This window comes from Anolis sagrei, chromosome 4, assembly GCF_037176765.1.
Source record: "Anolis sagrei isolate rAnoSag1 chromosome 4, rAnoSag1.mat, whole genome shotgun sequence".
Taxonomy (NCBI): Eukaryota; Metazoa; Chordata; class Lepidosauria; order Squamata; family Dactyloidae; genus Anolis; species Anolis sagrei.
Genome location: NC_090024.1, coordinates 110,997,717 through 111,012,300, shown reverse-complemented (window position 1 = coordinate 111,012,300; position 14,584 = coordinate 110,997,717). Strand labels below are relative to the sequence as shown.

General features: G+C 41.0%; 1 protein-coding gene across 1 annotated transcript in view; it reads right to left on the bottom strand.

The window, feature by feature from the left end:
- Positions 1-3,016: 3,016 nt before the first annotated feature.
- Positions 3,017-14,584, bottom strand: part of PTPRC (protein tyrosine phosphatase receptor type C) — a 161,301-nt gene continuing 149,733 nt past the window's right edge. Inside the window, exons 28-32 of the mRNA XM_060774568.2 lie at positions 12,686-12,820; positions 11,161-11,283; positions 9,813-9,994; positions 7,287-7,422; positions 3,017-4,057 (exon numbers count right to left, since the gene is read on the bottom strand). Of these exons, the coding sequence (XP_060630551.2) occupies positions 3,779-4,057; positions 7,287-7,422; positions 9,813-9,994; positions 11,161-11,283; positions 12,686-12,820 (855 nt within the window). The 3' untranslated portion in view covers positions 3,017-3,778. The remainder of the gene's footprint in view (positions 4,058-7,286; positions 7,423-9,812; positions 9,995-11,160; positions 11,284-12,685; positions 12,821-14,584) is intronic.

Here is a 14,584-nt window from a genome sequence, read left to right as displayed (position 1 = left end):
CATTCCTCTACCCCATCTGCCACTACCGTGATCCAGAGGGAAAGAAGAAAAGGTAGGTATGGCTCCATCATACCTAGGTCCAGGAAGTAGAGGAAAACCCCTTTCACCATCCTGACTGGTATTGCTCTGGCCTACTAGGGAGAGTATAAGAGACAGGCACAGCCTCATCATCCCTGAGCCCAGAATTAGAGGAAAGTCCATCCCACCATCCGAACTACCACTGCCCTGACAAAAGAGAACTGCTGAACTGAATTCTCCCTCAACCAACCTCCATTCAATTTCCCTTTTGTGTCATTTCTGAATTTTATTGTAGGCCTAAAGACAGTGTTGTTCTTACACTTGTAAAGTTTAAGAACTTTACAAGTGTTGTAACTTTACGGCTCAGGCGTCGCTGCTGGCCGGGAGGGCCTTTGCACAATTAAGACTCGTGCACCAACTGCGACTGTACCTCGGGAAGGCGGATCTGGCTAGGGTGGTCCATGCCTTAGTCACCTCTAGACTGGATTACTCAATGCACTCTACGTGGGGCTGCCCTTGAGAACGGCTCGGAAATTTCAGATGGTCCAACGGGTGGCAGCCAGGCTGTTAACTGGGGCTCCTTACAGGGAGCAGTCAACCCTCCTGTTCAAGGAGCTCCATTCGCTGCCATTCATTTTCCGGACCCAATTCAAGGTGCATGTTCTTACCTACAAAGCCCTGAACAGTTTGGGAACCACTTACCTGCGTGACCGCATCTCTGTATATGAACCCACACGATCTCTTCGATCATCTGGAGAGGCCCTGCTCTCAATCCCACCAGCATCGCAGACGCGATTGGTGGGGATGAGAGAAAGGGCCTTTTTGGTAGTGGCCCCTCAACTCTGGAACTCACTCCCTAGGGACATCAGGCAGGCCCCAACTCTGGAAGTCTTTAGGAGGAGCTTGAAGATGTGTTCCAGTGTGCCTTCCCAGAATAATGTTCCCATAGCACTTTGTCCTCCGAAGTACTTTACATTTTAGGTCTGCTTAATGGCTTATATGTTTCCACAAACGCCACTACCATCTTTTCGCCCATGCTCCAGCATTATTTTCAATTTTAATTTTACATTTGGCCTTCTCACAGTTTTAATTGTGTGTTGTCTTATTGTTAATGTTGCATATCTTATTGCCCATGTCTTTTTATTTTAATTGCTTGTATTGTTGTTATTATTGCGTGTATTGTCGTATTTGGGCTCGGCCTCATGTAAGCCGCATCGAGTCCCTTCGGGAGATGGTAGCAGGGTACAAATAAAGTATTATTATTATTATTATTATTATTATTATGCACAGTGATGGTGCTACAAGCCATCAATCATCAATCTATATAAACAAAAATGTAATGTTCATTTGTGGGATTAACATAACTCAGGAACCACTGGATGAAATTTGGCCAGAAGATGCCTAACAAACCAACAAATGACCATCTCTCATAAAAACACCGAAAAACACAGTGGAAGGGACTTAAAACCCCCCAAAACTAAATGATGATACAGTGCATGCACTGAAACAACTCCCCTGGCCCCATCCCACCTCCTCCATGAGAGAAAGAGCAGGCCATACCAGCTTTGAGAGCCAAGTACACTCACACACACACAACTGCCACAGCCAACACAAGAAGCACCACTGAGGAAAGATACATAGAAAGAATGAAGGAAAGAGACATAGGAAAGGATGGAGAAAAGGAGGGAGGGAAAGAGGGAAGGAAGGAGAAAAGAAATAAAGGAAAGATAGAGGTAGAAAAGGAAGGAAGAAGAGAAAGAGGAATGGGATAGAAAAAAGGGGGGATAAGGAAGGAAAGAGGTAGAAAAGGAAGGAATCAGACCGAGACCACACCAAAGCATGACCGGAGACAGCTAGTGTACAAATATATTTGTCTCAAAATAATGTTTTTTTTCTTAACTCATACATTATTTTATTTTATTTCAAAATGGCAATGGTCCAAAATATAGTATAGAAAATCTCATGCTTGCAACTTGCAACAGTTTCAGATTGAGGAGCATATACAAGAACGGAAGAAGAGAGGAAAACATCTTCCATGGAAAGTTCTATTCAAGGCAGAGAAAACAGAATATTAAAGAAAAACTCCAACTGTGCAAATGTTAACATGTCAGCCGGATAATGTTTCTTCAGCAGTTTTCAAAACATTCCCTCTTTATAACTTCTCAAACTTGTTAGAGACGCAACAGTCAGATGAAATTTCTGTGACGATAGTGACACCCAGAGGACAGTTTTTGACTTACACACTGTAAATGTTTTTATCAGGATCCTGGTATTTGCAAATGTGTATTGCTCCATTTCAGTGCCCTGGTTCGTGCTGTTCCAGTTCACACATTGTCTATATCTGCCTTCACTTATTGAAAGTTTTCTCGTGGTGATAAAATTTGTTATGATACACCTTGTTTTCATATTTCCAAGGTCTTGCTGTTATTGGGAGGGATAGCCAATACTCCAGAGGACAGGAGCAGGATTCAAAACGATCTTGACAGATTAGAGAGATGGGCCAAAACTAACAAAATGAAGTTCAACAGTGACAAATGCAAGATACTCCACTTAGGCAGGAAAAACGAAATGCAAAGATACAAAATGGGGGACGATGCCTGGCTCGAGAGCAGTACGTGTGAAAAAGATCTTGGAGTTCTCATGGACAACAAGTTAAACATGAGCCAACAATGTGATGTGATTTGATGTTTTATCATCCTTGTGGGAGGCTCAGGCATGTAGCCGGGGGGGGGGGGGAGCTCGAGGGGCTTCACCCCCCCCCCCGAAATTCTCATGGTGGTTCGCGAAAAGGCTTCCTGGTGCATTATTTAAACTGTTATGTTTATTCATATCATGATCTGATCACCATACTCAATATATCCCATATGCGTGGGGGTATTGGAGTAATGATACAAAAGGTTTGCTAGGCTAGAACCTCTTTCACTCAGACTCAGCCCCCCCCCCCGAAACTCAGCCCCCCCGAACCCCCCCTGAAAAAATTCAGCCCCCCCCACCAAAACGAAATCCTGGCTACGGGCATGGGGAGGCTTCTCTCATGTCCCCACATGAGGAGCTTGACCTGATAGAGGGAGCTCATCCGCCTCTCCCCAGATTCAAACCTGTGACCTGTCGGTCTTCAGTTCTACCGGCACAGGGGTTTAACCCACTGTGCCACTGGGGGCTCCCAGTGAGACAAATGGAAATTAGAGAAATCCACCCCTAGGAAGGGAAATTCACTCCTGAAAGAGTTTCCATGGGAGGAAAGTGTCTCAATTGAAGCTTTATCATCAATCCTTGTTTCCACAACAAACAACATTTTTCAAAATCCAATTGTCATAGGAAAAAAAGTGAAATGAAATATTCTGAACAGGGGAACAGAGAGGAAAACAAACATCACAGGGGTGTTAACCCTTCTCTATGATATCCAAAGCTTGGAGTTACACTTAAAAATGTAGTTATTCTGATTTACAAACAAATTCAAATTAAGAACAAACCTACGGAGCCTATCTTATTCGTAACATAGGGACTCCCTGTATTTGTGTTGTGTTTTGGATACTTACTTGAAAATTCATGCTTATGATTGCATATGCATCTAATCAACAGATTAGTTGTTTCCTTTCTTGTTAAAAAATGTAAAATATAACAAAAAGCCCCTTTTAACAGAAAGAACCCAGCTCTTTACATTAGAGAGTACAAATTATACTGAACAATTAAAATGGCAAACCTACACACGTACTGACACAAAATTCACAGTGTACAGATATCTTCAGCTGGCAGGGTTCTAGGCTACTTCAGTTAAAGCGTGAGTTGTGGGTCCATTCGAAGAACTTTCTCCTTCCCTAGAGCCATCCTTGGCTTTGGAAGCATCCTTCATTTCCGAACCAACCCCACTTTCTTGAACTGGGAGGCAGATATCAATCGCAACAGAATTAGCCTCGTCTTCTTTCTTGACATCGTTGTGAATATCAATCTTGTGTTCCTGGCACTGGGTCTTTTGCGCTTGTCCATTCTGGGCTGGACAGATGCTAGCAATAGCATCATAGAGAAACTGATAATCTTCCTAAATAGGATTTTTTTAAGAAGAAGAAGGAAGGAAGGAAAGAATGAAAGAATTAGTATATACCTTAAAAGCCTCCTGTGTTTCCCCCCCAATTTTACACACGAAAAAAAGATAGTCCACACTCTGGTTACATCCCGAATAGATTACTGCAACACACTCTACATGGGGCTGCATTTGAAGACGGTTTGGAAACTTCAGTTAGTTCAATGGGCGGCAGCCAGATTACTAACCGGGGTGGCATACAGGGAGCATATCACCCACCTGTTATGTCAGCTCCACTGGCTGCCGGTCCATCTCCGAACCCAATTCAAAGTGCTGGTTTTAACCTATAAACCTCTATATGGTTCTGGCACAGTTTACTTGTCTGAACGCATCTGCCCCTATGTCCCGCCTTGCAATTTAAGATCATCCGGGGAGGCTCTGCTCTCGCTCCCGTCAACAGCACAAATGCGTAGCCAGAAATTTTTTTTGGGGAGGGTTGAAAATTTCAGGGGGGGGGGGTTGAAAATTTGGGGGGGGGGTCAGGGTCACGCTGAAGCATAGAACACAGCAGGGGGCAGAGCAGCCTTTAATAGCCTGCAGCTCCGCCCCTGTCAACCACCTCCACCAAGTCTGGCCTCCTTAATGAGAGCATTCAAAATCCCCCCCTCCAACATGGTTGCTTCGCTACATCGGCTATTGCTGCAAGTAATAACAGTGTGAATAAATTGTCAATATTCACTTGAGATAGTGCTTGCAGTTCTGGAGGGACTCTTAACTTTTTTCATCTCATAGACTTAGCATGGGGATTTGGTTAACCAGTTAAAATTCATGAGTAAACCAGGGTTTTTTTTAACCTGAAAAATTTCAGGGGAGGGGTTGAACCCCTAAACCCCCCCCCCCCGGCTACAGGCCTGGCAGGGCCTTCTCGGCTGGGGCCTCCCGCCTGACCTTTACTCCCAAAGGAAGTAAGATCTACTCCTTCTCTCCTGACCTTTAGAAAAAAAATTAAAATCATGGTTCTGGGACCAGGCCTTCAGACAATCAATGTATGCAGCTTTTTAGAGGGACAAAGACTGGAACAGTGACTCGACTGATGAGATTGTTTTATGGTTTTAATTATTGTTTTGATGCTTGGTGATGTACTGTTTTAACATGATTTATGTCTAATGTGTGGTTGTTTCTATTGTAGTTGTAAGGCATTGAATTTTGCCATTATCTATGTGTAAACTGCTTTGAGTCCCCCTAGGGGTGAGAAAAGCAGTATATAAATACTGTAAATAAATAAATAAGTAAATAAACTGATTTGTCCATGGTGGTTCACGCTCTGGTTACATCCGGTATAGACTATTGCAACGCTCTCTACGTGGGGTTGCCTTTGAAGACTGCCTGGAAGCTACAACTAGCCCAACTAGTGGCAGCCAGACTACTAACAGGAGCGGGGTACAGGGAGCATACTACTCCTCTGTTGCGTCAGCTCCACTGGCTGCCAATCAGTTTCCGAGCACAATTCAAAGTGCTGGCGTAGACCGATAAAGCCCTAAACGACTCCGGCAGAATTTACCTGTCCGAACGGATTCTCCCCTATGAACCATCAAGGTTATTAAGATCTTCTGGAGGGGCCCTGCTCTCCATCCCTCCACTTTCACAATCGTGATTAGTGTGGACGAGGGACAGGGCCTTCTCGGTGGTGGCCCCTCGGCTCTGGAACTCCCTCCCAATTGAGATTAGATCTGCCCCTTCCCTCCTCACTTTTAAAAAGCTGGTAAAAACATGGTTTTGGAATACTGCATTTGCAGGATGATGACTGAGTCAATCACTGCTGACCACATGGGTGGATGGCGATGAATTTATGATTTATTCTGATGAACTGGCCTTTTGTAAGTTGTATAATTGTATTTTAATGTATTTTTGTACTATTCGGAGGTTGAGAAGACCGGGTTATAAAAGCTCGAAATAATAATAATAATAATAATAATAATAATAATAATAATATACAAGCCAGAGCTGTTTACGAACACACATCACTAGCTTTGAAGTTCTACTCATCCCATTGTGTGTGTATGCTTTCAAGTTTCACTGTTAACTTATGGCAATCCCATGAATTTCATAATATTTTCTTAGATAAAGAATACCCAGAAGTGATTTTCTCAGTTCCTTCCTTGGAAATATTGCCTACAGCCCTCACATTCCTTGGAAGACTTCCATCCAAGTACTAATAAGTGTTGATTCTTCTTAGCTTCTAATGCCAGATGGGATCTGGTTTGTTTGTTTGTTTGTTTTTTGTCATGTCAGGAGTGACTTGAGAAACTGCAAGTCACTTCTGGTGTGAGAGAATTGGCCGTCTGCAAGGATGTTGCCCAGGGGACGCCCGGATGTTTTGATGTTTTACCACCCTTGTGGAAGGCTTCTCTCATGACCCCACATGGAGAGCTGGAGCTGATAGAGGGAGCTCATCTGCGCTCTCCCCGGATTTGAACCTCCGACCTGTTGGTCTTCAGTCCTGCCGGCACAGGGGTTTAACCCACTGCACCACTGGGGGCTCCTGGTGACTTTAGAGTATTTTGTGATTTTAGGGTAATACTTTTTTCTATTAGGGATGTAAGGAATACAAACAGGATTTCTCTTCATTGACAAAACAATGAGAAAATGGTCTGAGGTCATTTGGGGTTTTTTCCCCATTTCTGGACTTTTTGTGTAAAACATTTGATTGGGGATGTTTTTGTGCAGAAAATACTTTTTCATACAGACAAATTTTCCGACTTAAAGGTTTTCAATCGAGTGCTGTGTGTATTGTTTATAAACCATATTGTGCAATTAAAACATTTTAGAGGGAGTGTTTTTAATACGGTTAATAATGTAATTTAGTTTTAATGCTGACCTATTGAATGTTTGTAATTTTTATCTTTTTCATGAGCCCCCGGTGGCGCAGTGGGTTAAAGCCCTGTGCCAACAGGATTGAAGTTCGCAGATTCGAATCCGGGGAGAGGCGGATGAGCTCCCTCTATCAGCCCCAGCTCCTCATGCGGGGACATGAGAGAAGCCTCCCACAAGGATGATAAAACATCAGATCATTTGGGCATCCCCTGGGCAACGTCCTTGCAGACAGCCAGTTCTTTCACAACAGGAGCGGTCGCTCCTGACATGACCAAAAAAAAAAATCTTTTTCATGTGTAAGCTACCTTGAGTCCCCATCTACAAGGAAAAGCTGGATTAAAATAACAATAATATCTAACATGAATTTACTTACAAAGGAAGGTATCATTCCTGGCCTTGCTTTACGAAGAGCTTTCACAACTTGGAAAACGTCAATTGCACCTTCAGTCTCGGCACTTTCCAAGAGGTTCATCAAGGCACAAAATACTCCTGTTTGCTGGGAACCATCACTAGAAAATAATAACAATACAGGAAATCCACTATAATAGCAATGTTGCATCTAAGGAAATAAGTTTAGATTCTGAAAGCTTATGCTATCAACTTCATTTTTTCAGGTAGTCTCTCTAAGGTTCTACAAGATCACTCTACATACTGTACATTAAAGAAATAGGCAAATCTATCTATCTATCTATAAATGCTCTGTGTATAATGAGTTCCTTAAAAACAAAAGAACCAATGAACGAAATCACACCAAATTTGGCAAAACAAAAGTCTCACAATGTTGATTTTGACATTTAGGAGTTGTAGTTGGTGGGATTTATAGTTCACCTACAATCAAAGAGCATTCTGAACTCCATCAATGATGGAATTGAACCAAACTTGGCACACAGAACTCCCATGACCAGCAGAAAATACTGGAAGGGCTTTGGTGGGCACTGAACTTGAGTTTGGGAGTTTTCGTTCACCTACATCTAGAGAGCACTGTGGACTCAAACAATGATGGATCTGGACAAAACTTGGCACAAGCACACAATACACCCAAATATGAACACAGATGGAGTTTGGAGGAAATAGACCTTGACATTTGGGAGTTGTAGTTCACCTTCATCCAGAGAGCACTATGGACTCAAACAATGATGGATCTGGACCAAACTTGGCACAAGCACTCAATACACCCAAATATGAACACAGATGGGGTTTGGGGGAAATAGACCTTGACATTTGGGAGTTGTAGTCACTGGGACTCACAGTTCACATACAATCAAAGAGCATTCTGAACCCCACGAATGACAGAATCAGAGCAAACTTCCCACACAGAACCCCCATGACCAAAAGAAAATACTTAAGGCCATCCAATCCAACTCCCTTCATCAGGGCAAGAAAACATATTCAAAGTCCTCCTGACAAAGAGCCATCCAGCCATCGATATAGATAGATAGATAGATAGATAGATAGATAGATGATAGATATGATTCACACACACACAGATATAGTATCATAGATTTGAAAGGGACCCTTAAAGAAGGATAATGATCTGTTGCATGTTCCAGGGTGGGCAAACCAGACACTCTCCACATCAACACTGACAAAGAAACAGCAAGAAGTGCTGTTTACCCACAAGCATAAAGAAATTAGAAACCAGCACTTTCTTGTTACAGATCACCAGATTGGGCCACAGCAATGCATGGCAAGGGATGGCTAGTATCTATATAAATAAAAATGTAATGTTCATTTGTGGAATTAACATAACTCAAAAACCACTGGACAAATTGACACCAAATTTGGACACAATACACATATCAGGCCAATTAGTGACCTTCACCCATAAAAACACTGAAAAACACAACAGAAGGGACTTAAAAAGCCAAAAATTGAAAAAAAATTACAATGCATGCACAAAACCACATATACACAAATATATACACACACATATATACACACAAAACACATATTATACACAGACTGTGCCACAGCAACACATGGCAGGGGACGGCTAGCCTATATAAATAAAAATGTATTGTTCGTTTGTGGGATTAACATAACTCAAAAACCACTGGATGAATTGACACTAAATTTGGACACAATCCATGTATCAGGCCAACGAGTGACCATCACTCATAAAAACACTGAAAAACACAACTGAAGAGACTTTAAAAGCCAAAAATGTTTTAAAAAATACATTACAACGCACGCACAAAACCATATACACACACACACACACACACACACACACATGTATACAAACACATGTATATACACTAGGGCTGGGCAACCACAGAACAATCTGTTTCTAAAATCGATTCCTTTTTTGGGGGGTTTTGCGTTTCGATTTTTAAAAGAATTCTGAAATTTTTCTTTTAAAAAGTTCAATATTTACGAAATTTCGTAAATTACAAAACAATACAAAACAATTACGAAACAATTACGAATCGATTCGTTAATGGCGGACGCGACCGCGCAATACGCTAAAAAACCTCCAAATGGGACAGGGGGAACTTCTGAAGCTTCCCTCTCCCTCTGTTGTTGACTGTTGGTGTGATATTTATAATTTTTTTTCACTGATTAAACAAACAACAACTATAAAACTTGCCCCAGACATGCTGAAATAATAACGAAACAATTTCAAAACGATAACGAAACGAATACAAAACGAATTCGAAACAATTACGAAACGAATTTAAAAATTCGTTTCGTTTTTTAGTTGCTCCTGAATGGTTCGTTATCGCTTCGTTATAAAAAAAATAACGAATTTTTAACGGATTACGAAATTACGAAATGAAACCGCCCAGCCCTAATATACACATATACACAAATATACACACAAAAGCACATATACACAGATTGGGCCACAACAATGTGTGGCAAGGGATGGGTAGTTATCTCATAAATTTACACTTACCGGCAATGGATAACAACTTGAGCATTCTTGCTATGCGCAAGTGCTTCAGATTCTTTATCTGGAGTTGGTAGCTTCTGCTTGAGATTCTGGATGATGGTGACCAGGTCTTTGGGGCTTTCAGGGAGACCAGAGGCCTTCCACTTATGGTACTGATACTGATATACCTTTCGGGGTTCTTTTCTCTACATGCAAACAAAATATAGGTACTGAGCTTCATCCAAAGACAGCAGAATAATTTTGGGAGAATGAGAATCACATAGCTAAGAACCATTTAGAGGAGGAGTTGAAAATATATGACGCTCCTGATATTTAGATCAACACCTGATAATTTGATCAACAATCCACTGGCTTAGCCAATGGTGAAAGCTTGTGTAAATGATGCTCCAAAATATCTAAGGAATTAAGGGTCCAGAGCTGAACAGTCACCTGATTTAGAGAATGAAAATAATACTTTGTGTGGCTAGGAAAGCCAATGGAGAGTGATGATGGAATTTGTAGTTTGACAAAAATCTTGAAGATCACGTTTCCCATATCTGTCTTAGCTGTCAAGTTACATTGTCACTTTTGATTTGAGAGTAATCTTAAGAAACTTTCTGTTTGAGCTGGACATTTCCTGCTTCCATACCAAGAACACAAACTAACCAAGATACACTATGTGGCAAACTTCATGGAGTGGAGGGTTATCTAGTTTTGAAGGCGGAAGATCAACAAAGGGAACAGAAAACAAGGTGGGTGGCGCATACAGTTCTGGTCTCCAACACCCCACCACTGCTGTCTTTCCCCAGGTCAACTTCTTCATTCTGCCTAACAGTACTGGTTCCTTGCTGACAAAAACCATATCACTGAGCGAACTTCACATGCGGCGGTTGAGTTGATAGTCTTAAACATTTTTAAAGCACAGAACAGAACCGTATAGGTTAGCTACAGAGCGGAAACTGAGCACAGTTGTTCCAGAGGCATGCCAGTACACGACACACGCGCTCGTTGCGGTATGCGTGCGAACTACTAGCGTCTACAACACAATGGACCTTACTTAAAAAAATACCCCTCGTATAAATACATGCAGACTTAAAATAATACCAATTAATTATAACCAAATTATCATAACAGTCATTAAATTAAAAACATACTCAGTCCACAAACCCATTGACAGAACAATAAAACCGTGGTGTTGTATTGCTTCTACTGCACATAGTTGGATCATAAGAAATGACTCTTGGCAATAGTATTCCAGCTTCTGTTTTCAGCCCATACAACAGAGAAGATCTGAATAACTATGATCTTTGGGTTGTAGATCTGGAATTGTCAAGGAGCAAAATATGTCCTGTTATTGGATTCTTATTTTTACCTTCACATGAGTTACATCAAAGGTGCGAATGGTGTAACTAGAAGAAGAATCAACATCTTTCAGATCTACTGTGATGCTGCCATATGTCTCTTGTCCATTTCCCCAGTACTGTTCACAGAGTTCCTAGAGAGAAGGAATGCAAAATGAAGGTGAATATGACTTTTAAAAAATGAATGTAGGAAGATAGTGTAACAAAATTGCTACTCTATGTTAAATTTTTGGTGTGGAGCTCTATGTTGATAGAGCTACATATGGCAGATAGGGAAGAATAGGCACAGGCAGGGTAGCAACAGCAGAGATAGGATTCGTTTGCATATGGAAGCTGATTGGTCGTATGCAGATTAGCGTAGGCCCAGGATTTGAACTGGTGGCTAGGCCAAAATGGCAGTTGGGGGAAGAGCAGAGCTAAACATTCCAAAGGGACAGAGCCAAAGTTTAAATATAGGCAGTTAGAGAGTCAAAAGAGTTAGAGGAATAGCTGTTTGTGAAGTGAGTTAGGAATTGCTGCTTGTGAGGTTAGTTAGGAATTCCTGTTTGTAAAAGAGTTAGGAACTTCTGTGAGAGAAAAGAGTTAGAAACTCTTGTTAGAAATAAGCAGTTATGAAGATGTGTTAAGGATTTCTGATATATATAGAAACAGTTAGTTAAACAGAGATCAAGTTTTAGGAACATAAAGAAAGCCAGTGGTGCTTCAGTCAGAAAATAATCTCAGTCAAGAGTGTGTAAAGCAAGTAACATGTTTGTGAATGTGAAACATTGGAAGTCTATTTCAGAAAAGTAAACCAAGTATATTTTTACTGACTGTAAGCCTCAAGATTGCAACAAAACACAAAATGTAACCACAAGCGTTTGGAGCCTGAAGTTATAAATAAACTGTGTTACTTTGTTATACAGAAGTGTGTCTCAGTGCCTGTACAAAGGTTAAACAGCACACAGAAAGTCCCAGCAAATATAAGGAGAGAAACTGAATCCTTATAAGAGTAAAGAGGTTTTGCCTAAATAAAGTAATAGTCTCTCTCCCTCGCTACAATATAAATTGGTGGCAGTAATATTATGTTTCTTTACAATAGGAATGTAGGAAAACATAACTACCCCCAAACTAAGAGTTCACAGGGATCAACTTTAGTATCCCATTGTTGTTTGGAGAAGTAAATGCAACCAACACAAGTGGAAAATCAGCACTATGTACTGTAGATGAGGGTGTGATATGAAGAGTATATATGCATAGCAATTCTCAATAGAGAACTGACTATTTTGAGATCATAATTGAGGATTCAGCCATTCAACATGTGTGACATAATGTAAATTATATTTTCCATGTGTGCTATAAATAAAGTCTTCAAAACAGCAACGTAACAACATATTGTTCTATGATTTACTATAGCAATCTTTTACATATCTAGACTAAATACAGTAGGGCAAAATTTCATTCTTTTTGCAATGGGTAGAATTGTTCAGTTTTGTCAATGAGAGAAACCGAACTTTAATATGTCTTTGTAAAAGTATAGATTTATGAGCAGCTTACTTGAGTATTGTCTCTTAACTCAGTTAACATGACAATCACTTTCACTTTTCTTTGATAAACCATGTTCCAGAAGTCACCAATGGTTTCTGGCAGTGGCCCTTGCGTTGCTATCATTCCATTTTGAAGCCAGTAGCCCTGTAGGGAAAACAAAAACAATCAATCTCAAACCATTCTAAAGAAATCATAGGTGAATAAGAACAGTAGAAGCATTTATCATTATACAAAGATTTATGTTATAGTGCAGTATCTATGAAGTTATTTGCATGTTGACCATTTTCACTACCTTGGAAGCCACCTCTCCACAAAAGTCAACCTTGACACTGAAATACAACACCACCTGAGCTCTGTGAGTGCAGCATTTTGCAGAAATGAAGCAGAGAGTGTTTGAGGACTGGGACATCCGTAGGGATACCAAGGTGCTTGTTTATAAAGCTATTGTCCTCCCAACCCTGCTATACGTCTGCGAGACGTGGACTATCTACAGATGTCACATGCAAGTCCTAGAACGATTCCATCAGTGTTGCCTCTGAAAAATCCTGCAAATCTCTTGGGAAGACAGGCGGACAAATGTCAGCGTGCTGGAAGAAGCAAAGACCACCAGCACTGAAGTAAGGGTCCTCCACCATCAATTCTGCTGGACCGGCCATGTTGTCCGGATGTCCGACCACAGTATCCCAAAGCAGTTGCTCTACTCCGAACTCAAGAATGGAAAACGGAATGTTGGTGGGCAGGAAAAGAGATTGAAAGATGGGCTCAAAACCAACCTTAAAAACTCTGGCATAGACACTGAGAACTGGCCCTTGAGTGCTCCAGCTGGAGGTCAGCTGTGACCAGCAATGCTGTGGAATTTGAAGAGGCACGAATAGAAGGCGAAAGAGAGAAACATGCCAAGAGGGACATCAAGCCAACCCCGACCAGGACCACCTTCCACCTGGAAACCAATGCCCTCACATGCAGGTCAAGGATTGGAGCTCCACAGTCACCTACGTACCCACCACCAGAACACCAATTTTGGAAGACAATCCTATTTGGACAACGAGGGATTGCCTAAGTAAGTAAAGCAAGTAAGTAACTCGCATGAATTTCCCTGTGTGTACTAAAGACCAAGTTCAAATGAATAACATCATGGAGGTTGGGGAAAGAAAATAGAGGAAAACACAGAAAGTAAATCTATGTGGATTTGTGTAGCTTTTGAGAGATAAAATCCAAGAATTTGAAATCCAATAAAAAAGTAGGTTGACACATTCTTACTGGTTGTGCAGTCTTTAGGTTTTGTATTAATTGCCACTATAATCTACATCCAATTTATCTTCAATACTATCTAAGTATATCTAATTCAATATTGTCTAATTACATGCAGTTATACTATGCTTCATTTCAGTATTGGATATTTTAATAGCCATAAATCCTACATATCACGTTAATTTGGAAAAGGAATAATTGGTAATTTTTGGCAAACAAAGCTGGATTAAATAACCCTGCTAAAAATTTTAACATGTTGGGAGGAGGTTATTTATCCAAACATAGGGTTGTTGTAGGTTTTTTCGGGCTATATGGCCATGGTCTAGAGGCATTCTCTCCTGACATTTCGCCTGCATCTATAGAAAGCATCCTCAGAGGTAGTGAGGTCTGTTGGAACTAGGAAAAAGGGTTTATATATCTGTGTATTGACCAGGGTGAGACAAAGGACTCTTGTCTGCTGGTGCTAGGTGTTAATGTTTCAACTGATCACCTTGATTAGCATTTGATTGCCTGGCAGTGCCTGGAGCAAACTTTTGTTGAGAGGTGATTAGATGTCCTTGTTTGTTTCCTCTCTGTTGTTGTGCTGTTATAATTTTAGAAGTTTTTTTAATACTGGTAGCCAGATTTTGTTCATTTTCATGGTTTCCTCCTTTCTGT